We start from the raw sequence: 26,163 nt of genomic DNA, 5'->3' as shown, positions 1-26,163 counted from the left end.
TGCAAAACCAGGTAAGGTGGTGAATTTAAAGCTATGTTACACTGCACTAGCTTCATGTACAGCCATCCTTATTGAGCTAAAAATGGGCCTTTTTGCAGTTTAGTTTAATAATTTCCACAATGAACTAATCTGAGTGTACTGAAACAGCACTTGCTATGGCAAAGGGATGACCATACATGGAAGTCACAGAGGACAGATACTCAACAATAGGGTTTTGACCAGGAACATATGGTGCTAGAGACTTCTCAGCATTACAAAGGATAGAGGTAACTATATGAAGACGACTACAGTCATGACAAATAAGGAGAACTAGCTGCTCAACAACAGGTATTTCCTCTCAGCGTCAATTTTGCTTTTAGTCATATTTGATTTGAGAGCGCAATGAATTTAGCTCACTGAAATAAAACCTTTATGATTTACGTGTCTGAGCCTCTGTCAAAACTTTACATTTAGTAACAAAATGTTTTTCAATAAAGCTTCTATAAACTAACGTCTCCACAAATGCTCATTTTATAGTCTCTGGGTGTTTCTTTACTGTATGTTTAATTTTATAAAGATTTCTTGCCTTAATTGCTTTGACATTATAATTTCAGACTGTAGTAAAGACAGTGTAACTCAATGACTCAAATATTCTTAAATTTTTATGATGCAGAGCATGGCACCACAATAGCATCATGAATTTAATAAGCCATTAACTTAATTCTGTAAAACCCTAATTTCTTAGACTGGCAAATAAATAGTCACAGATACTTCAAGGTTTTCATTGTTTCTGATACATTTTCACAGACACACACCTTTTTTTTTTTTTAAGACAAAATAGTTCACCATCTATGAATGAAAAGTACTTCTTAATTAGATAAGCTTAGTATTTGTAAACACATAGCACTGAAGTTACAAATGTGAGCCCACTGACCTACACACTATGTAAGAAAACCAAATTAGTGCACTAACTTTCTTAAATAACAAGTCTTTTTAAAGAAAAACGATGAATTAATTTCTTTGTTTTATTTACTATATGCATGTGGCTTTAAAAGCAATATTAATTAATAGAAAGCTCTGGAAAATTCCCTTACTATTTATGGCTGGCTAGAGGGTTGAAGCCCTACTAATATGTTCCCTTATGTCCACAACTTCCTGAACAGAAATTGAACCCGTTCAAAGAGTTACTTAATCTTACTTTATTCACCTCTGAAGATACCACCAGGAGCTAAGTCCCTGCCACACCGAAGCGAGGTTAAGCACACCGAGTTCCAAATCCAGCTCGCTTACCTTGGAAGGGCGACGGTGAGGACTGGGCCATATGGATATGCTCTTCGTTGATCAGGTAGATTGGCTGGTGTTGAGCAATCTCCACACTTGTGCACACATTGCTTTCCCCATGAAGAAAGAATGTGAAGGCACACGACAAATGTTCACTGGAGGAGAGGGGAGACAAATGAGAAACAGATTTATTAGCATGTTAATGAACTCACAGGAGGCAGTGATTCCACAGCCTTAGAGGCCAAATATATACTCTTCTGTTCTGTCACTTGTGGCTGCTGAATACAGGTTCATTAACCAATTGATAACCACATATGACAGAATGACCTATCATTAGACAACTATTTGACAATGTCAGCAACTATCTCAAAGATTTGTTTTCCTACTTGTTTCAGTTAATACGTCATTACAAACAAATGGAATTTTAAGCACGATTCAAGTAGTAAAAATATGGGTCTCCAGAAATTCTTCAAAATTCACTGCAATGGGTTCTAGCTGAAAAGGAATAAAAAAGGAGTAGGAAAGACGTTTGTCTAACGCCTCAGGAGAGCCTCCATTAAAGAAAATAAAAGCACATGAATATTACAAAAAGTTGACAACAGTCTAAGATGAACCATGGATTTGCCGCTGACAATTAAACTTAATTTGAAATGAATGATATTTAAAATGTTCCCACTTTATTCTACCCATAGAATGACCTTCCATCATAGCTAACTATTTGCTTAGATATTCCTTGCCACAAAGCCACAAGAAAAAGAAAATATGTTTCATGCTTTTTATCATTTTAATCAACTAAAAATGTAAAGAGCTGAAGTGGTAATTATGCGGTGATTTTTCTGTCCAATACAATAGCTGCACATAGCTTTACAGCTGTTGGCTTTGGCACTGGGCCAACCATAATGTAACCAGTATTTTAAAGATAGCTCTTAACTACCTTCACCCAAAAGAAATAACACAGGCAACTATTGCAATTTCACTTTAGTATTTAAATCAACCAACTGCTCCACTACTGTCAGCTATTTTTAAACAAAGGCACTGATGGTCTAGAATAGGAAGCTGTTTTAATCTCACTAAATCTCTGAATGATTCTACACACCGTGTAGAACAGCTTTTCATCCTGTAGTACAAGTTACTCTTCGGCGAGCCTCAAATACTACCACAAAAAAAGAAACTAAGAAAATGGTCAGCTGAGAAAAATCTGGAGAGAAAAAGCTACTTAAGTGACAGGTAACAACTAGACTTCCTTGGTGCTATCATCCTGTATTCAGAAGTACTTTGTAGCATCATTTAATTCTATGAAAGTAAAGGTTTCATTAGATTTCCATTTTCACAAGGGAAAGAAATTTCACTGTCATCTGTGTTGCAGAAGTAAATTGATCATTAATTTACATGGTGGGGAGGGAGGGAATGGGATATGGGACAAAATTGGTCATAGATTCCAGGTACTTCTATCCAGCTATCCTGCCCCAAGAAGAAAAACAAATCAATTCCTATTTTTTTTTTTTAAAAAAAAAAAAAAAAAAAAAAAAAAAAGGATTTCTGTGCATATGGGAAATACAAAAATAAAAGCAAAGCCCAACCATTTAATCAAAACTTATTAGTTTCCTTACGTAGGATGATAGCCCTCAATATAAAAAAAGTCTTAATAAAGAAAAGATGAGAAATCTGGTCTAAGATCAAACAGGGATAATCTCTGCAAAGAGTTCGGCATGCAGCAGGTCAGCCTTTCTAAAGCAGAGAGCAAAGCTACTTGGAAAGCAGTCATTTTCAACCTCTGTCTTTAGGATATCACACAGAAACGCTCCCGATTCTGCAAGCTTGCTACAGTGTTTGACTGTGAAAGTCTTGCTTGTCTTCTATTGAACTGAAGGAAAAACCAGCCTTCTGGGACCACACAGGGACTCTTTCAAGTCTCTTGCAAAGTGGTCTGGCATGAACAAATCACGTGCAATCTTATGCAACATTCACAACTATCCACAAACACTGTCAGAATAAGAAATAGACAAAATCAGAGTCTATAAGACAAAAGATCCACTTGTTTCTGCAGGGAAGGGAATGCATGCCACTAACTTTTTCAGCTGAGAATCAGCTAACACCAAGATTAATCATTAAGTTCAGAAAACTAAGTAGCCTTGGATTAAAAGTGTATACAACCAATTACAGGAAGAAAGGTATACAGATACAGTATTAGCCCATTTTACTTTCCTGCAAATACAACAGATTAAAGAATAACAGTAATGAATATTACTACTCATGGCCAGCAATAAAGACTTCATTCGTGAAAGACGGATCATTTCCAGCACTGGCTCCAACGTAAATCATGCTCAGCTATGGAAAGTGAACCACCAAGTCTCATTCACTCAAATATTCCTTTTCTTCAGACCACAGCTAACAAGTCTGTACGGTAGGAAGCACTCTGCCGAGCAAGCGAGCCTCCAGCCGGCCTGCACGCCCAGCACTCGGGGCTCCTGCTGCTCCCTTCCCCAGGCCTTCCTCCTGAGGGCGGCCTTACAGCGCTTTGCAAGAGGAGAAACACTTACATAAATTTTATGCTCCCTCTGGTGCCAGAGTCATTGCTGTAAGCTCAGCTCTCAAGACCAAAACTAATAAAGATCAAGGCCTGGGGACTTCCTACATTCCTAATCAGCTTCTGGCAGATTCCGAGTAAAATGTTTACTTCAGTAACAAATATGAATTTTATTTCGAGAAAATAGCATCAGCGCACGGTGATGTATTCCACGCAGGCATGTACAACCCAGCCTCCTCACATTCCTGTCTTTAGTACGTTTCACACAATTCCTTAAATACCAAGCTGTAGAAATCACTCTCGCTACAAATGTGAGACAAATCTCGAATAAAATTCAAGCAGAAGAAAACTCACCAAGCTAAGAACAGTCAGCCTTCAGAAGCAGACTGAGCACTGAGGCTTTACTTTTAATAACCATTTAGCCATAGCCCTACAGCGTACATCAAGACCCACACACTTGACAGGAAAGCTCAAAAATCCAGAAATTGTTCGGGTCCTCACTAGAGTTTTCCAACAGTGTTCTATCAACATCCAGTTTTCTTAACAGACCTATTACTCTTTGTGCTAACAAAGGCACCATAAAAAAGCTAAACACAAAATGCAGATCAGTGTTTCCAACAACATTCAGCACCACGTTCAAACTGGTTTTTTTAGATTTTATTTTAATTTATTTCAACCTACTTCAAAACCTGAAGCTGACAGGCTTTTGAGAAACCACCCTACTGTCTCTCCAGGTTTTCAAACTTATTCATTGCTGTACTTCTTCTTATTTCCCTGACATTCAAAATATCAGAAACCACCAGAGGGGCATGTGAAATGGCTTCCGAACTCTTTCCCCTACTCTACAAAGTCTGTTGGAATAGCTTGAGCTGTCAATTTATACCTATTCAGAACATGTACAATAATAAAAATACAACCAATTTGGAATAGCTGCAATATGCATTTACTTTGCACGTATTAATGAATTACACAAGAAACAAAACTAGCTTCACAATCACATTTTTGAGCCTATACTGCTACGCAGAGGAAAGGAAGAAGGGATGAAGTCTCTTTAGCTGAAAGCAAAGTGTCCATCCTCAGCAAACCACCAGACACTCCTGATCCTTATCAGAGTAGTGCAACGTGCAATATATTCCCTAGAAGAAGTTCCAAATCAGAAACCTAAATCAGACTGAAGCATGTAATGCATCAAAAAAAACTTGGGGGTATTTACAATTATTTACGCCTTGGGTGTAGTATAAAGTGAAAATACTTAGCCACATACCCATGAACTTAGCATGAATTATACTTCAGATGGATTAATTCAGCTACCTGCCATTTAGGGTTTGAGGTTTTTAATCTCTTCCTTTTCTTGGTTTTATTCAGGCATGCAAACAGTGCCACCAGAGACAGTGGTAGCAGCAGCAGTTTTCCATCAGAAAATTTCAACACCAACTTAAATAAGACCCATTCATCCTATTTTATAAAAATTAGAAACATTTAAAAAGAATGCAAATCTGTAATGGTACTCTCACCATACTACACAGTAATTGTTGTCTCCTTTTCATAGTTACCTTCTCAGAAACCTTTCTTTTAGGTTGGAAGTTGTGGATAGACAACATATCTTTTGTAACAAAAGAAAATATCTATGTCCTTATCCTAAGTTTTACAGTATTTTTTCCCCCTTATACATAAAAATCCTCAAATAGAGTATTTACGTTAATCAAATCTTTAATTTGGCACCTAATCACCTGCATCTGACAACAAATGTCTTTCAGATGTTTCCTCTGGGATCTTCATTACATTAAATGACCTTTGCGATGCCTAAAAATGTAGCTGAATACCGTGCCCAGGTAATATTTAGGACCACCCATAGTCTTTATGAATGCCAGTCCCTCAGCCACGATAAATGACTTAAAGGAAATAACACATTAAATTTACTTATATATAAAAATCAGATGATGATTATGAAAACATGACTAGGTTTAAACTAGACAACACTGGCAGAGAAAGGAGAACTTCTGATGGATTTTCATATTTTTTCCATTTATTAGTAGGTTTTTATAAATACCCAATGGAAACTGCGCTAGTCTGCATTCCAACTTTAAAGAGATTATTTCCATGCAAATAATCTCCATGAAAAAAAAGCCAAGGTATTGCAATTCATAACTGAGCTTTGAATGTATGTACTAAATGTAAGTTTGTGTATAAAGCCAAACTGTACCTTGTAACAGATTTCAAAATACCTCATTTTGGATGACAAATATTGAAAAGAATTACTTCAGGAAAATAATAATTTAAAAATGCCCAAACCAATTAGTTCTTTGGGACTGGGGGGCATCAAGAAGAATCTACAAAAAAACTTCAAAGAACATCACAATTTTTCTTCCTTCTTAGAGGGATATTCCAAAAATAGTTTTATGATACAAATTTTACCATTACTATTTTAATGATTTGAAATAATTGACTGGAAAGAGCTTTTCTATTTTGTAAAACACTTTCTAAGCTGTTTCATCCTGCACACTAAAATCTACTTACACACCCAGACAGTGCAATGGGAAACAGAGGACAATATTGACACTAAAGCTTACTTAGAAGAACGTGGTGAAAATTTGAGAATTCTGTATTTGCAAACATTCACCCTGTTTTTAGAACAATTTCAAGGATGAGAATTTTTTAAATACTTATTTCTCTACAGACGAGCTTGAGCTCCCTTTCCCTGCCACCAGCCTCCTGGCAATCTCTAGTTTCTCTCCTTTAGTTTATAAGCAATTGTCCATAAAGCCACTGACTGTGCACAATTAATTATATTTTATGACCAACAAATTGTATTGCTGTTCTAATTCCCTTCAATATTAGCGTTGGGATCTGAAAGCCCTCAACTCACAGTTACCCCAAAATAGCTTTATCACGTCTGTTCTCAGACAAGAGGCAGCAGTAAGTCACATGTATGAGGAAAACAGACAGTCATACAAGTGAGACTACTCACTTGTTTAATGTAGGCTATATAAAAGAGGGCATGAAAAGGCTCTGCACAGATTTGGAACAAAAAAGTAAGCGAGAGCATAATAAAATAATTTCCTTTAAATTTGTTTAAAGCAGCAGGAGAGTTACTAGCAGGTCACAGCGGTGGTCTGGACAGGAGATGGCAGCACCTGGACACACCTACAGTCAATAACACTCTTGAACTGGTGAGAGTAAATTAATAGCCCAGTATGAAAATTACCTCTTTTTAAATAATCTGGAAATAAATATCCTCAGTGAATTTTGAATTTGAACAAGCTCCCACAACAACCACAGCCTGAATGTAACGGGAAGAGAGAAGAAAGGCCTCCTCCTTTGATTTTAGAGAAGTCAGACCTTCTGTTCCAATGCATAGCGAGTGGCGTATGCGTTCTCCTTAAATGAGAGAAACGATGCACTCTCACAGTGCCCAGATCGCCAGAACGTTTCTCTAGGACATAGGATGGTCCAGTTTAGGAACTGGTTACTACAGGGACCTGCCAGGCATCTGTGTTAGCAGAGAAAGCTTCTTCACGTATACCAAGAGAATGGAAGAAGACCTGGAACTGAGACTTCATCAATAGCAGCAAATAAAAAAGGCCAGGACACATTTTCCTTAGCGGAAACAGCATGTTCATATGGTAAATCCTCTTCATGCCCAAAAGGGAGGCGTTGTCCACATTTACTGGAAATGCTCCTTGGCTGTGCTATCCCCAGAACATCTCCTGGCACTGCCTTGGAAGACTGCTAGCTGCCACTGCCCAAAGCCAAGTAGGGAGCGTGCAACAGTAAAGCAGTCTGGATGACAGCATGCCAGTTCTTGAGAGCATGACCTGTCTGGTCTAATAAGTAGCGCAGATACTGTCTGAGAGGCAAAACATTTATGTGGCAGTTCTCACACTTGCAAGTAACCCATCACATACACTGCCTACCACATGCACTTTGAATGTTGCCCAAGCTGAAATAAGACAAAGTAAGTTATTCAGAAGTACAACTTCAGTAGTTTGCAATATACGTTCAAGAAACATGGCATAATTAGTAGCAGTTTTTGCAGAAACCACAACTAACCCAAAATGGAAAGCATTTCCAGACGTGAGACAATTCCAGAGCTTTCTGGATACAACAGCCTTCCAACGAATGGCAGGCAGCACAGAGCTGACCGCACTTCTGTACTAGGCATGAAACTCACTCAGGTGGTCTCTCCGCACTATGGCCTCAGATGCAGGCCCATACTCATACGTGTGAAACAGTAACCTAGAGCCTGTTTCGTGCTCTGTAACTCCATACATGAGTCACCGGCAACTGAAGATTTGCTGCCCAGCTGCATCCACCATATGGTGTGTGTTAGAGCTGGAGAGGGCTGTGGCACTGCAGTTCAGTTGAGAACTAAGGGGGAACTCTTCTGAAGACCTACCTGGAACCCTGTGTTGCAGCCCTGTCACTATATCACTGGACCTGAAACATTTTTTTCTCTTCCTGTGACACACACTGTTGTCTCATGAACAAGGGAAAATGATGCTGGGAGAAACCTGCTTACACACGGAAAACGTGCAACCAGGTTTCTCCCAATCTGTGTTTCTGTAGCTGTTTCTGCCCAAAAGTCAGAAATTTTTTGTATGGCAGAGAATAAGAACATAGGAGTCCAAGCTGCAGATTAAATCATATTGCTTTGGCAATTGTTCCTTTTCTCTTTCTTTTGTTGTCTTTCTCCAAAAAGAAAAAAAAAAGAGGGAGGGAGGGGCAGGCAGATAACCTCAGTTCCCAGAACTACCCAGATCTTTTAATGATTATATTTTAAGTCAATACGTTGTCTCACACATGCTGCTGGATTTTTTTTTAAATGCATGAGATGCACACACAAAAACTCAGTATAAATATTAAATACCTTTAGTGTTTTTCCAGTGGTGGAGTAAAGTACTAAGATAACAGTTTCACAATGCAGCAAGCATTTAGATAACATTATCTAAACACTTTCGGTGTTACAGACTTATTATCTCAACACTTCCTCAGTTGTCACCAACAAAACCTCTTGCCAAGGCTAATATATGCCTCGCTGTCGAGATTCTCTCCCTGAGCCCATCTCCAACAACCTTCTATTCTTTTCTCTGTATAAATGTGTGTGCAGGATGACCTGCTAGCCTGGAGGGATACCGGAGTTTACACTTCAAATGGATACATCAATCTGCAGCATGACAGGGCTAACAGCAGTATGAACACCTCCAAGAAGTCAAGGGGAAACTGCAGCACATCACATTAGCTAACATTTTGAGGAATAATTATATTGTAGTCTCGCTACGTACAAGACCTACTTCAAGCCTTTGCTGGAGGAAAGGTCACGTAAGACGTATGTAACCTTTAATACGAACACAGTACAAGCTGCTCTGTGTTTTCTGCAATAGCTGTTGATGATGTCTTTGATTAAGACAGTTCCATGTTTGTTTTTTGTTTTTTTTTTTTTTAATGACCTTAATAAAGATGGACTGGACTATATACAGAACTACATAACTGGGTTTACAAGCTGTAAATAAATTATACTGTGACAGTGCTCAAGCTGAGGAGGAAGGAAGTTTTCACTTTGGGAAAGATCACTGAGCTTCTGCCACACGATTTCTGCAGGGAGGAACATTTCTACAATAACAGCCATCTCATTTTTTCCCTGGAACCTATACCTATATAGAAATAAGCATATTTTTACAATACATTAAAACAGTGTTTAATATTCAGTTTGTTTTTTATCAATGGATTATTTAAAATGTGTAAGTAGCTCCTCCAGGCTACTGGTATTTTGAGATTTTCTTCCATGTACAAGTGAAGTACCAGTTTTATTCCCGTGATCCTCAATGAAATACTACACCATAACAAGAGGAAAATCTCCCATAAATATTCACAATAAAAATCTTGGGTTTCTATATTAAATGTGTTGCATGTTGAACATGGAAATTTATTGATTTATTGCTAGATGCACACGTGTACATAATGTAGCTTGTCAAAATACACTGTTCTGATCTAAAATTTGCCTCTCATCATTTTAAAGATGAACTGAAATAACTCCTAGACTGTTGATGGCTCCTACAGAAATAACCCAAACTAACACAACATCCCTGAATAATTACATTAGGCAGCAGGGTCCCATGACCATGACCAGTGCTACATATTTCCTTTCTCTACACCCAGGGACAAATCCTGCTCTTCATATCAGTTAATACCAAAGGCAACATGAAGTAAGAGGGCAGACTGAAAGCCCCTGGATCAAGGATAAGGTTTATCTTCAGACCCTATATGCAGAAATATGGGACAATGACAGATGGCATGAAAAGGTTGGTCAATACAACTGCTAATATAAAAATTAACCAGTTAAAATCAGAGTATGGCAATAAAGTTTTTTTTTTTTTAGTTAACACTTCATGACTGGAAGTACAACCCCTTCAAAACAACTATACATGATTCCTGCTCTGCAAATGGGACGTGATTCATCTCTGTAACAGGATGCCAGATCAAACTACAGGAATCCAAACAGTACCATTAAATAGGTGAAGATTATGTGCATTTTCCTACTAGTACTTAAAATTTATGAACATTTAAGGCTCTTCAGGTTAGAAAATATACTGTCTGCAGACAAGAAGATTAGATAAACAGAGAAACAGTTTCCCTATAACAGAAATTCAGATCACTTAAAAATTTTATGTGCTAAATTATGATTTTTTCATAAAATCCAGTTTTTACTAGATATAAACAATAGCAGATAAAATTGATCAAAAAAAAGAGGTTTCATGGATCTAGGAAATAAAATTTCTGCAACGAAATCACAACCAACATTCTCCCCTCGGCAGCAGGTAAGTGATATAGTCAGCAGTATACCACAATGTATAGCTTGAGGCACTAATGATTATTGAATGCCTTTTTTTTTTTTTTTAACATTTGTGTTACATTTCAGAATAGCGCTGACTGAGAACTACAACTATTGTGAGTTATTTAAAATGTCAGTACCAAAAAATGATTCTGCAAGTTTGTCATATCCATTATGAATATAAATTCACTGTGATGAGACACTGGATCCTGCCCTATTTAGGAAACACAGAAGCTGTTGTGACCCTATTTCTAGTGTAATACAGGATACAGTCTTTACAATAAAATATAAAAGCATACCAAAAAAAGAAACGTGAAGGTTATTAAAGGCACATTCAGGTTAATGTTGAAATAAACACACATTTTTCACTGGAAATTCTGAGCTTCTTCGGATATACATCCTTACCAAAATCAGGAACTTGCTCATATCTGTACCAGTATTACCAGTTTTCTAAAAACAACAGCACTAGCTAGTAGGGACTACAAAATAAATGATAATTAAATAGAAAATTGTCAGCATGAATGCAATCTTTCTTGCTTTAGCATACTCAAAATACGAACACCAGGAAAAATTGCATATAAAACTTCTAAAATCACTGCTGTTACCAGCCTTCTGACACCCCTCTCTCCCTGTCTGAATCGTTATGTTTTGACATTGCGTTTGAAATGGACTCCTTTGGAAAACTAATTTCCATAGGAGATGTAATATTCTTTCAAACAGGAATACAGCCAGATAAGCACAAATATTCAAAGTGACACATAACATTTATGGCATATGAACACGTTACATGTTACGTTACATGTGGTATCTCCAAAAAAGCCCTCTTTTTGTGCTGTCAGTCTTAGCGTTTTATTAAATACTATGCAGGCATAAAATCACCTCAGAACTGTCATGAGCAGTTGTGCTCTAGAGATCAGGACTAAAAAAATCCTTTTGAATATTAATAACAAAATTCAAGAACAAGCCTGACTAGCACTGATGGAGGTTCGCCAACCAGCTATTCCATTTTTTCAGCCTAAGGCATAAACTCACCTTTTCTTGAACATCTCAATACTGCAAAGTTTAAACCATGGGTCTCCTTAAATTTAAGCTTTCCTTGCTAGTTTCATCACAGATAATACAGCCATCGATTACTTTGTCTCACAAAGAGAGCTGTATTAGAATCATTGACTGGAACAGTTGCACGATGATTCACCTGTGGGTCACTGAGCCACATACAGCTGGAGCTTCCCCTTAGCCTCCATGAAGATGCTTTCAGCAGTCATAAAGTGGGTAAAAATGTCATCCTTTCCATTTAATATTTGTGTCACGCTGCTCTAGAATTAGCAGCTGTTGAGTGCTGGTAATTGGGGGGCTACGGAAATGCCCACTCCCAGGCACCTCTTCTGCCAGTCAGCCACGCCAGCTACGCTCTGCGGGGCATCTGAACCCTGAAAGCAGAGTCCTCCTGCCCCTCTGGAGGAAGGGCAAGGGAAACGTTCAGAGGTTCGTGTCCTGGTTTGGCCTAACCCAGGCCAATTTTCCTTTCAGTGATTTTTACTTTCAGCTAAGTCTCCTCTAAGTAACTGCACTTTCTGAAACTAACTGCATGTTTTGCAGACAGTGTCTGCTTCCAGGACTGATAACGCTCGAAGTTTGTAGTTATCGCTGAGGCACCGGTAGGGATGTTGTGCAGAAAGGCTCTTGCTGTACTTGTTCTTAGAGAAACCAAGGTCACTGCTGAATTCCTCACTGCTTTTGAGGGAAGAGCCGCAGGGGGGTCGCAGCTGCAGGGGGGAGCGGACAGGGCAGGTGACCCAAAACTGACCAACGAGGGTATTCCATCCCATACACGTCATTCTCGGTATAAAGCGGGGGGATCACGAGGGTCTCGCTCTCTTTCTGCTATGGCCGGTGTCCAAGGAGGACTCCGTCTGTTTTCCTGCTGCCCCCGATCCTGATCCGTGCATCCCTGAATCCAGCTCTCGACCGTCGCTGGGCCAAGCCTGGGCCTTCCCGGAGCCTGCCCTGCAGTGCCGGTGGGGACGTGGCTGACTTCAATAATCAAATAATCAAATCTTGGTTTTGTATATATATTTGTATATATTTGATTTTTTCTATTATTATTATTATACTCTTTTTCATTATTATAGTTTATTAAAACTGTTTTAACTTTCCAACCCAGAAGTCTCTCTCCCTTTTCCCTTTCCCTTTGGGGGGAGAGGGCGGATAACAGAGAGCATCTGCCACAGGTTTAATAGCCGGCCCAGCTTTAAACCGTGACAGTTCAACATTTGATATTAGCCCTCTGAGGGACTTCTCCTGGCGCTGAAGCCTTGTTGTCCGTCCCCTTTTCTTGGAGTTGAGAGCAGAGGAGATGGCACCCCTTCAGAGGGGTGGGGGTAGGGGAGAGGGAGGAGGACAGGAAGGAAGGACTCACAGGACCCGCAGACATCAACAAACTGATTGTTGATGCCAGGGAGATGGAGTGTGTGAGCCTGCAGGCTGGCCAGGCATGGAGGGGGGGCCTCCCGGCTAGTGCCAGCTGTGGTGGCCGGGTTGAGGGTTGGGCGCTGGCCAGGCTGTGGAGGGGAGCCCTGGCACGATGTGGTGGTGCCAGGGGAGCCATCCTGCAGGTGGATCCACCATCATCACCTGCTCCTCTCCTGCAGGTGGATCCACCTGAAGGAGAAGGTGATGACGGTGGATCCACCTCCATCATCTCCTGCTCATCTTCAGGTGGATCCACCTCCATCATCTCCTGCTCATCTTCAGGTGGATCCACCTCCATCATCTCCTGCTCATCTTCAGGTGGATCCACCTCCATCATCTCCTGCTCAGCTTCAGGTAGATCCACCTCCATCGGCTCCACACCATCAGCTACATGAGCTATGGCCATCACTGCCATGTAGTTGATGGTGCCTCCCCTCTGATGCCGCGTATTCCTCCGCGCCTCCTGCATTTGCTCCTCTGGTGGGCACTCGCTTCGCTGCTCTGGGTCCTCTTACTGCCAGCAATCGTGACTGCCAAGAACCCACAAGCTCAGCGAATGTGGGCCAACTGCTGGGGGCCCCGTATCTATGGGGTCCGGAACACAGAGGGAGCTTGTGACGTCAGAAGGCCACTCTGATGGCTGGGCAAATAACCAAACATGGCTGCTCTGGCTGTTGGGGGGCCTGTGGCCTTAAAGGTACACAGCACGTCACGAGGCAGGGCCGCTGTGGCTTTCAAAGTGAGACTCACATTTGTGCTGTGACTTACGTACCCTGATCTTGGAGAGAGGGCTGGCATGTGTTTGCAGACTAGGTGGCCTCTCAACTGGATGGATAGCCCAAGATAGCCCTTTTTTGGCTACTCAGAACTGCCAGTGGACTGGTGCCTCTTGGCCAAATGGTGCTTTCCAGCCCTCCATTCCTGACTTTGGGCCAGAGCCCTTCGCCGTTGGCTTCTCAAGCCCCGGAACTGCCTTATAAGCTACGCTGGATCTTATTAATTTGAATCCGTGCCATCCCCTTCTCTCGTTCACCAAGTCTTTTATTTTTTGGACATTTTATACGATCCAACTTATTTAACACATTGCCCTGTAGAGTGCTTCTGTAACATCTTTCTGATTGTGTAGTCTGAAAGTCTCAAGGAATAGAACCTTTCTTTGAGTCTTTGGTGTGCTAGAAGAAACACACACACACAATGACCACAGCACAAGTGCTAGTGATGCCACTCAACCACCACAAGCATGGCCCAGTGGCTCAGCTCCACTCTGTTTTCAGAAATACCTGCTTCTGCAAGATAGTTGTCACCCACACCTCAACATCATCTGACTTCACTGGGAGTGCCACTCACTCCAGCTGCTTCGTTTTAAAAGACACAGACATGCCGGCAGAAAACTCCTTCAGCCCACGTGGCAGCTCTAGCAAAACCTTCAAAGATTGTAAGATCGTTGTACATAAATCCTAATAATGGGGCTCAATAATAACGAAAACTGAGATCTCATAAAAGAAAAGACAAATGTTTCTTATAATAATAGAACCTAATTTTCTAAAAAGCATGCAGTCTTCTTTTTTGCTCCTTTTTGACTAATTTAAGAAGCACTGGCATGGTAATATCAATCCATAGTAATTCACAAGTTAATAGACACTACAATTAATTTGCTGTATCTCAATTTAAATTACTTTTTCTCTCAGTCACAGAGATGCTCTCCAGACATGCATGCAGGCTCTGTCACCACAGTTAACATACCAGACCACAAATACATAGCGTGCTTTTGACGTATAAGTTATAAAAATAAAAACACAGCATATCAAATGCCACTTGTCTTCTTAACAAGGCATCTGAACGCACACTTATTTTTGCTGTCTGCTAATGTAGGTTAATGCACCCTTCTTCCCTTCAACCCCATGAAAGCTGAATGCTATTATCCAAAGTAGCATTATATTAGATTAAGGCCATTCAGAAAGGATATTCTTGAAAAATATGGCAAATTGGGAGGGAAAGAAGGGACATAAGCCCATACTTTGTTGTCATTAAGTTCACTGAAGATGAAATTAGATTTATCAGTTTCATTCACAAAGCAAGTACATCAACAGGGGGAAATGTGATTACTTAGTTTCTTCAACACAGGAAAAAGAGGACGAGTATTGTTCTCCAAATCTGAAAACTATTAATGCAGTTTCGATTTGTGCTTTCAAACAGCTGCTTACCATGGGCACCTCAAGGGAAAAGCAGAAGCAAAAACATTTTATCATCAGTTTTACATCATAGATTCACACAACCTTAAAAAAATCCAAAGTCATCAGGTATTAAAAATCCATGCACCCATTTTCCAGTATGAGCCAATTTTTAGTTTTTCTGGCAGGTAAACTTCAGCATTGGGAGCTCTCCAGTGAAGAAGTAGCCATGCTCTTCAAACCTGTAAGCTACGTAACTTCTGACCATCTTAGTTCAATTTAAAAACAACAACTGGAAACAGTATTTGCAAGTGCTGGAAGATTTGATTTCCCTCGATGTTCATTTCTCCCCCAAAACAAATCTTATACCTTTACATGATTATAAATCTATGATAATAACCCAGTATTTAAAATACACAACATGAGGAGATATGAAACTTGATGGAGAGCTTTAATATTCCTAGGACTTGCAGCTTTACTCTTAAATTTGGCAGGAAGACAGCACTACTGTAAAACGAACGCCTTTTTTGTCCCCTAAAAGAAAAACCCCTCAACTATACCTTGACTGAATTTAAAACAAAACACCACAAAAAACCCCAAACCACAAAGTATCTATATCCCTCTACATGTCTTTGTACTGCATACCGTGCTCAAGTACCAAGGACTAAGTATATGATGTCCTTCACACTTCTATTAAAGAGCACAAGGTTTAATGAGTTACACAGAATGGACGCAAATTTTTAAGAGACCTGAACCCCATTCATTTTACAGCATGGTTTCAGAGAAAAGTTGTTATCCTTTGCTGTATTGTCTGTGAAAAAGACTGCAAAAGATGTAAATATCTACTAACACACATTTAAATTCATGTTGTAAGCCTGCTACCAGCTGTCCTTTAGGAGGATGGTTGCACAAAATTATTTCATGCGTCCATTATGCACTACGACCGCAATTAATGGAATAAATTTTATGATTCAAAACAATATTAAGCAACATGTAGAAAACACTAAAACCATGAAAAATGCATTAATTTATTCATTGCCATGCATTTGTGATCCCTCCACTTTCAGAGTACAGTTTAATTGACTAGTTTAGAGACCAATTAATCCCTTTACATTTAAGTCAATCACTGAATCCTCTCCAAATAATTTAGCCTCTACATGCTGACTCCCATTTGATGTCCCTGGAGAGTGAATGCAGTTGAAACAGGTGGCACACAAATCACGTTTAGTAATAAAGAACTGCATTAGCTGGGATATGAAGTATTAAAAATACAGACTCACAATTCAGTCAGCCATACTCACTATTCTCTAGTGCTCCAGCTCCCAGTCATATCCTGAACGGTTCCTTTTTTTAAAATGACAATTGCAGGTCCCAGATAATTGTTTTAATTTTCTTAGTTTCTAGTCCTCATCTACCTACTGCTCCTCTCTTCTCTCAATATAGATCTACAGGCTTTTCTCTACATCACCTTAGTCTTATGCTCTTCTATCTTTTGTATACGTAAGTTAATGCTAAATTGGCCTGAATTAATTCTGGATAATGTTTTGTTTACCCTCTCATTTCTTGACTTGAAAGCCCAAAATTTCAGGTTCTGTAATAACCATCTTCCTTCTAGGATTGCTATTCTATAATCAGGATTTAATTTCTTCTTGCCAAGCCACGTACTTAGTTTAACAAATTTAGTCACGCTGTATCACTTCGTATGACTTTACGAAGACTGTAACTTCATTTCTTTATGAGGTACAGGAAAATAATTTATTATCAAAGATATGGAGAGTTGGATCTGTCAGCCAAGGAGATAATTACTCAGATGAGTAACAGAGGTATCGGACAGTACCAGTAAACTCCAGCAACACAACCTTAAGAGGGGAAAAAAAAATTAAAATTTTTGGCCTCTTAAAACAACTCACAATCTCACCAATATTAGAACTGAATATGACATTTTACTTTCGCAGAAAATAACACGTTGAAGGAGTATCAGGACGAACATGGGATTTCTCTAATTGAACAAAAAGGTAAATCTGAAAATGAGTCAAGGAGTTCACCTTTTCTATAAGCTGCCCAATCAAGCAGAAAGTTTGAGAAGTTATTTCAAATAAACTGCAGTTAAAAACACCTCCTGAAACCACATGAAGCTCAAACCAATAGAAATTAAAGGAAAATATTATTTCTGTACATCAGTCCAAGATTTGCTGTATTTTAAACATTTACATAGACGTATGATAAACAAATTATCTGAAAACTAAAGAAAGTATGTTCCAAGAACACAATTCAAGAAAATCAGCAGAAGGAAAAATAATTATTTTATCATACTAAATACAAGATTTCCTGTTTTCAGTTCCACCAAGCAATCTTATAATATAAATTATTTCCTCCTTAGTTTTTCCTTGAATTAAGAACAAGTTTCTGTCTGAAACTGCTGCTAAAACAAAACAAAAAAAAAGACAAAAAAAACCCCAAAAACACATCACCACACACAAAAACATTTCTGCGGTGAGAAGTATTTTATATAAATGCCTGGCATACCAATTATGTGCCTTTGCAAGCATGAAACTACAAACAGTGCTGCAGAGTATGCTTAACCAAACAGAGCTCTTGTGAACAGCACCCATTCATGTTGGGACACTCCAAAACAAAATGACCACCAAAGAAAGGAGAAACAGTATCATTTATTCATCCTCAGTCTTCAGTTGCGATAATGCAGTTCCTGATTTCTCCATTCTGAAACACATGAGAACTTTGTGCAAACCCTTAGTCTCGTTAAAACCCAGGGCCTGTGTCTTGGCCTATATTGCCATCTATACTGCTGCCTCAGGACCTCTGCCAGTTCAAACAATTCCTTAGGCAGGAATGTGCTGCAACCATCAGTTTTGCACTGAATTCTCACCCACGTAGAGAAATGAAATGGTTGAAACTTTCGGCTAGTTCTGTGATGCAAGTAAGAAACAACACTGTTCAAAATGACTACAACCCAAAAATGGAAATGCCAGTAAAGAAATTACTCCAAGAGCTGGCTTAGTCCATTTATTACCACGCAGAAAGCACACTGCTCTTGCATGTGTGCAGAGATCTACATACGTGTAATCCTGAGCTTCAGTAGACAGCGCAAACCTACATATAAGCAGCATGCAGGGAAAAAAGTCTGCCCTGATCTTCAAACCAGCCTCAGCAGATAAAGTGCTGAAAGGGAATCTAAATGAAAGGAAAAGCTGAACTCCATGAACCGTACATGCAAGCTATTGTAAGGTAAAGTAGCCATACTTACACATAGCTCTGAAGTGTTTAGATTGTACAAGGTTAACAAAACTTTTCTGAAAACCCCTAAGACTTCATTATTTCTAACAGGTCACTGAGATTTGGCAGGATTTTCCTCAAGGTCAGAAACATTCTCTTCATCCTTTCAATTAAATACTGTTAAATTTTGACTGAATTATAGGGTGAAGAAAAAATAAATAACCACTTCCCAATTCTGGTTCCTCCTCCCCCCGCCCGGTAACTTGACAGCCTGCCAAAATTTCTGAACATTTAAACTCAAGTCCGTGCTCCAGCTATTACCATTACCATCCTATTCCTGAAGAATCCAGAAACAGAGAAAACACAGGTGTTACCAGTAAACGTGGGAGAAAGGAAATGAGTTAGACTGAAATCACATTGATATCCCTCAGTATAGTCTGCAGGTTCAGGAGCCAAGTTTTTTCAGTGTAGCCTATAGAAAAGGTCTCATATCATAATTAATAAAACGGAACCAAAAGAGAGTCGTACATCCATTTCCTCTACTCTCATTTTTTAAGCTTCTCACTTTTGCAAGTCATATTAAGCAACGCCTCATCAGCTATAAAGCACGCACACAGTTTATTTAGGAGCTATTTTGACAGATTAAAAATAATCTTCGCACCCAAGGAATTAAGTTCCCCTGATCCACACTGCCCCTCTGAAAGAACCTATCACAACTTTGTCTAATGCAAGGTTGGTTGTTTAGATGTACGTCCTCCATCAATGGCTGACATATGTTTTATACTATCGTGACTTGCTATTCCACTGCAGCTCAGAATGAGCAAGGCAGCCCAAGAATATTTTTGTCAGTAGTTCAGAATTCCTGGAATAGTTCAGGAATCACTCCTGCAAGTTTTCCCTGCAGCTTTACTACCACAGAAAAGAACGAGTGCTGTTGTAAAGAGCAGACAGTTGGAAATAACCCAAGATACTGAAATAAATTCTCCCACAGCATCAGCAAGAGTCTCTGCATTGGCACATCTTTCCCTCTGTGGTGTGGACAATTGTTTTATGCAATGGGCAGCCTCACCCAGTACTCACTCTGCTCTCTAGGAGCTCTCTGTCAACCCTGAGCTGTCTGGATCCACCGCATCCCAGCAGATACAGCCTATGCTCTCTCCTGGTATCCCTCTGCTCCAAAGGAAAGAGAGCTAACAGCAGAAAACAGAAATTTCTCGCTAACACTGAACTGCTCTTTTTTCCACCCCTGACATCTGAAGACAGGCAAAGTCTTCACAATATTGTGTTTACATGCCCTATGAAGGCGGGAGTTGCTTCCTTTTGAAAATATTCTGGTAAATGGTGGGATTGTTCACCAGTCTGATTTCTATCAGGAAACACGAGAAGGTTTTTGAAGATGCGAGTACAATAGGCTGCATAATCTTAACACTGTTCCCACAGAGATGTCAGCCTTCCATCACACACTTAAATAGCTGTCTGCACATAGACCTTTATCAAGCTCCTTTGTTTCAGCACAATAAACTACTGCATGAGATACATTCAACTAGTCTAGAAAAAAGGGCACGTAAATACATGTGAGCAGAAGAGCAAAGAGCAAAGTCAGAGTGAAGGTTATAATGTGTGGTCTTTTGTGTGGAATAGGTAGGTAATACTAGGATTGCAAATTAATGAAAGGAGTAGAGAACATGCAAATTATTTCACTTTTTCCTTTAGGGCATATGATTTCCTCAATACACAGGCTACTCACGCAATTTAACTATCGGAAAAAGAGAAGCCTTCTTTGTTGATGCTTAGTGACCTATTAAAAAATTCCACTGTAAAATGAGACTGTTTCCAGGTGTTACAGAAGGTCTTGAGAATCAGAGATACCGTTTTCTAGAGATGGCAACAGATACATTGTACAAAAAGATACTACTGAGTTCCTTTATTCTGTCTGAAAAACTTTTCTGACCTTACTGTCGTGGAAGTAACAGAACTAGCCTATGGAATTGTCCTTATCAATAGAATGGCAAAAAGGTTAAGTCCACACTTGCATTTTATTCCAGAATTTAAGTCTAAAATGCAAGAGGTAATTGTTTGCACAAAATCAGTACAGAATGGAGTCACACAATGTTGTTTAAAAATATCTATAAATTCATTCTATTCTCAACTTGAGGGGAAAAGAGGCAATGCTGCCCTAGTGAAATCACACCTGCATCTTTAGTACTTAAGCCCTGTCACCATAGCAACTGCTACGGTCTAAGTGTCACTCTACACAGTCACTAACTGGAAATGGAGTGTATCGCAACCTAAACAACTATATACTTGAGAGAGAATGAGAAAAAGTCTTATTTCTCAAGGGTTAAAACAAAGGCCCTCTACTCCCTCCAAGTGCTTTTGTTTTGTTACCATGGACTTGCACATACCTCCCAGTAAGCACAACTGCATTTCACAGAATGGGCGTACTTGTGATCAGATCCTACGCTAGATGAAGAGCAAAATGGGTGCAGATGGATGTGGCTTTATGCTTAAGGCAGGGTGTCTACTGTTTCTTTGAGAAAATCCAAAGCTTGGCAACAGTGCTACTGGTAAGACCCCACTGTGGTGAAATGCAGTGCAATTTGGGGAAAATCTAAAATCCTCCATGTGTAGAAAAGGCTTTGAGTTAGAACTGCTTGATAAACTCTGTTATTTTTCCTTTTTTTTTTCATGACAGATGAAAAGTACAGAAGTATATTGAGTACATAAATACATAACTCTGAGCAACATTCAGTCCAGAGACGTAACCAGCGAGTAGAAAATATTCAACAAACTCTAGCTGTCTATAGTCCTTTGTTTTCTCATGAAGTGACTTAGATATTAAATAAGAAATCTGTATATGTGGTCTCATTTCAAAGCATATCACATTTTATGACTGACACATGAAGGAAATGTGTTAGGGATGACCTGAAAAAATTTTCATGAGTGTGTCATTATCTTCTACGAGTGATTCTGAGTAGATTCAAAGAATTACTTTCAGATTTACAAACTGTTTGTATTAGGACAGTGGGCATTTTTACTGAGACTAAAATTTTGGGAAATCCTTATGCTAGGTGTTTTTAAGAATCAGGCTACAGGCATTTCTAGTCTCCCTCACTTCTCCCCACCAATCCAAGCTCCTCCACCTTACCAAAACAAGGGCTGGCCAAAGTGGGTGTTTGTGAGTGTTACCCATTTCTGGAGGATGAGGCAAACCCCACCTCCCTCTTCCCCAAGTCTCCATTGCACCAGGAAAGTACCAGTATGAGCACACACACCAGCAAAGCTATGCAAAACAACAGACGTCAGATGAGGCCAGGGACGCAGCAGATACCGAAGCGTGGGTCTTCAAATCAATATATGTACCTATCAAGTATGTGCAATCTGACAGAGCTGCAAAATGTGCAGGCAGATGAGTAAGCAAATACCTACACGGTATCTGTATTTCAGGAGTGGGCTGTAAGCCCTCTGCAATTAGTCCAGCATTTTTATTGCTTCATGAATTTCTACAGCATTTTGTGATTAAAAATCTACTGTCTTTCACCACAGGATAATACTGGTAGGCATGTTTTTGGATAACAACCTTAGGTATGAGTACTAGGAATGTAGATTTAAAGTAAGTCTACTGTTCATTGGTAACGTATCTGCAAAGAAAATCACATGGGTACTTTATGTCCAAGAGCAGAAAACAGATAACACGTCAGAAGCTATAAAAGATTGTGCTGCATTCCTGCTGAGAACTCTGCTTGTTAGACACAGCATTCATACATTTGTGTCTTATTCCATTATTCTCTAATATAACAGACTAAAGTAAGCACATGCCTGCTAACAGTACCTTCCTCTTTGACAGAGGAGATGGAATAAACAATCCCACTGTAGTACCTCTTAAGTCACTGAAGAAATTACCTTTCTGTACTTTAAACAACATTGGAGTAAAAGAAATCAAAACCGCTCTTAAAATAACACTGCACTCCCAGTAAGCCCATCATTAGTCTACATAAAAGTTTTTGAATGCTCTGAATCAGTATTTAGCAGTAAAATACTCTTCACAGAGCACAGAATTGCCACTTCCAACTATTTGCAACTTCCTATACACTGCAATAAATCCACAGAATGGAAACGTGAGGAAAAATACTACTACTACAGATTAAGCGAAGCTAGAGGCCAATCAGTTTAAAGAAAGCACCTGAACAACTACCTTGAGAAATCTTTGCTAATAAACAATATATCCTGTTTCATGAAGAAAAAAAAATGAAGCCTATGCCATTATTCTACAGTGCTTATTAACACAACTCCAAAAGACTAAGGAAAAAACTTCAGGCCTTTTTAACCATACAATGCTAAATTATGTGATTCTGGAAAATGACCGTCATTTTTATGGACTATAAGCTTCAGATCTATGAATTTTAATCCCATTAAAGTTTTAACTTTACTTTCAAAATTATTTTTCTCTGAATTAAACCAAAATTGAAATAAAGAGCATAATCATTAAATTGACATAAACACTACCCTCCCCGCTCCCCCCAAAAACAAAGTTCCACGAAGAAATGCACTTACTGCTTTATAACAGATACCTCTGCAACTACAGTGAGCAGCTTTCTGAAGAACAACTAAGTCACACTACACTTGGTAGGGAACAGCATTTCTAATAACAAAGTACCAACAGCACTTCTGTTTCTGAAACACATTTTGCTGATCAAACGTATGCTGTAAGTTGTATTTCAGTAGTCTGCAGAGAGGGTAAGAGCTGACTGTCTGCTAACATATTAGAACATAAGATAATATCAAAATAGCAATTTTCTAAGGTCCACACAGTTACTACAACTTAGGACTGCAAAAGGTAAAACAAATTCAAGGCTGTACAATTGCTCACTAAGCTAAGACACTACAGAACGCGATTGACCAAAATACCCAAACTGAAGAAAACGTTTTCTTGTTTCTTCTTATACTCAGTCTGCTTCAAGAACAAAACGGAAAAGCAGATGTAGAAAATCAGTCTGTAGATACATCCATAAAGTTACATTCGTTTAGCCTAACTGCACAAAGGCAAAAATAATGACAACAGCATAGGAATTTCTTTAAGAAATGGCAAACACTGCAGATAGGAATGCAGACAAGCAATAAACAACTTCACACAAGATTGTGCTTCAACTTCATTCCCACTGCAGCATTAGCTGCCAATATTGACAAGCTGACAAGTACATCTCTTATCAGGTGTCTGTGCTCTTACTACTTAAGGGAGACTTACATTTTGCCAAAAAAAAAAAAAAAAGAAAAAAAAAAAGGAAAATTAAAATCAGTTTCCTCATCACCATTTGTCAAAATCAAGCAAACCTCTGGAATTTAATTCAGTTAAGATTTAATTTAAAGTCAGTATTTATTGGTACTAATAATAAAAGTGTATTCTGCTACACAACTCACAAATGTTTTATCCAATTTTGCACACTGTTCCAGTTTCTGGAATAAATAGAAACAGAATATATGAATGGACAAATTCAAAGGATTTCTGCAAAAAACAGAGGACTGGCACTTTATATGAGAGAAATCAGAGAGCCTTGAAGGGCATGCTGGACAACAACACAACGACTGGAGCAGGGAAAGGAAATGGATTTACATTCTCATCACACCACTGTAACTCCTGGTCAAACCCAATCACTTAGACACTTAAGTATGCAACTTAACCCAACTACATCTACATTTCTCAATGAAATTAAGATTATTAAGCAACTTCATAAAGCCCTTTGAGAATTCAAGTGAAGAAAAAAAAACAAGGAGCAAAGCATTTATGATCTAGAGGAAGCAAGAGATCATACGCCTGTGTCTTACCCCCTGACCAAAGCCCAAACCACCAGAAGCAGTAGTCCAGCGGTTTTAAGTTATTAAATGTGGTTCTGCTCCAACCATCAGCAACGCAATTCAATAGGAATCCCTCAAACTTCAAAAAGAAAAAAAAAAAAGCCCCTTTCCCCCCATCCCCAACACAACCCTCCCCCCTGTCCCCCCCCACTCCCCCCCTAAATTAATAAGAGGCATGAATGATTTCATACTTTCTTGGTGCTTCAATGGCCTATAAAGATCAAAGTCTCTACGTTTCTTATGTATTGTGTAGACTGTTTTTTCCATCTTTAACACACTGTTAGTTAAGACAGGCTTTCAGAGAAAAAAAATAAAAGCTTTCTTGGAATACAGAATTTTACACAGTCCTTGTGTAAAAATTATGTGTAAAATTAATGTTCAAGTTTTTTGTTACACTGGCCAATAATTCATAAGTGACAGAAGTTGTGAACATTTTATGTTTAGACAGTCAGTAACTTGCAACAAGTATCAGTAATGAGACAATTTGTTTCTGTCAGTGTGTACGCATTATACAGAAATTCCAACATTATGTAAAAAGCTACACATTTGTATTTTACATAAATATAACTTTCAACAAGTATCTGCTTAAAGGAAGAAACATTTCAATGGTAAAAATGAAGTTATACGTTTGTGAAAAAATATATTTACATATTTATGTGTAAAAATGATTTTTGTCACACAAGTAGTCATTTCAAAGGGAGACCTGTATCCAAAATCCTGCACGAAATCTACTGCTCTTTTATCCCAGTAGAAGTACTGGGTAAGTTTGAGAGGTCAGCAGCTGTGTAATGCCTAGCAACTGCCAACTGAATATTCCACATAACCTTCTACAAGGAAGTTTTAGTATATAGTGATGGAACATGATATTATTCTTATTTCAATCACACAACTAGTCCTGCACCAAGCTTAAAGGGAAGCTGTTCTTTCTGGCACTCCTAAGAACATCTTGAAAAGAGTTAAGAGAATTAGAAACAGCTCCTCTCATTGAAGGCGTCTAGTCAGTTCTCCTGACCCATTTCACTGATTTCTTCTTGGAAAAAAAAAGAACCACCACGAGAACAAATACAATTACTTCTGTTAAGCTGAAAAGAGCATGGGACACTTAGAGATGATTTCCAGGTGTAAAAATCCTCATGAAACATAGCCAACACTTCAGAACATTTGCTGGCATAAAGAGGACCGCTCCAAGCCCCCCCACTCCTCACAGACGTAACTATGCTGGCAAAGGCCCTACCGGAGATGAATCTGTATGAGCAGATTCTCAAGAACTGCTTTAAACCATTGTGATACAATAATTCTTGCAAATTCAAGCTATACCAGCATTACACAGGTTTGGTGGTTTATTTCTTCACAAACTCTACATAGAGAAAGATTTTGCAGTAGCCCTAGTCGTTGATTCACTACAGTCAGCATTTAGAGGGGGGAATGGTGAGGTACATGTACTGAAAAACCATCTTTCATTACACATTCATCGTGACTACTGAAAACAAGGCAGCCACATTCATCTTTTAAAAACCTTGTCTGTAAACGTACACATATAATGATCGTATAGAGTACACGTGAACTGTAAGAATAAGGTCACCTAAGTGAAAAGCTAAACATGTAACTAGCTGTGAAATACGGTGTCTGTCTGGGTTTCGGGAGGACAGTGACGTTGTTTTCCAGTACGCAATTACTAGAGTAAGACGTGTAATGGTTTAAAGAAATGACCAGTACTGGGAAAATTGGCAAGGACTATAACAACAGTGCCTCGTTGCAAGTAACAGCTAGTACTGTAGCTAACTACTGATGCCTACGTATGAGCTAATGTACAGCCC

General features: G+C 39.0%; 1 protein-coding gene across 1 annotated transcript in view; it reads right to left on the bottom strand.

The window, feature by feature from the left end:
* Positions 1-26,163, bottom strand: part of MED13L (mediator complex subunit 13L) — a 199,996-nt gene that overhangs the window by 55,240 nt on the left and 118,593 nt on the right. The window contains exon 5 of the mRNA XM_068412543.1: positions 1,270-1,415. Coding sequence (XP_068268644.1) covers positions 1,270-1,415 — 146 coding nt within the window. The remainder of the gene's footprint in view (positions 1-1,269; positions 1,416-26,163) is intronic.

This window comes from Nyctibius grandis, chromosome 14, assembly GCF_013368605.1.
Source record: "Nyctibius grandis isolate bNycGra1 chromosome 14, bNycGra1.pri, whole genome shotgun sequence".
In the NCBI taxonomy this organism is placed as follows: Eukaryota; Metazoa; Chordata; class Aves; order Nyctibiiformes; family Nyctibiidae; genus Nyctibius; species Nyctibius grandis.
The sequence above is the reverse complement of the archived record's forward strand: the minus strand, read 5'-3'. Positions and strand labels throughout refer to the sequence as shown.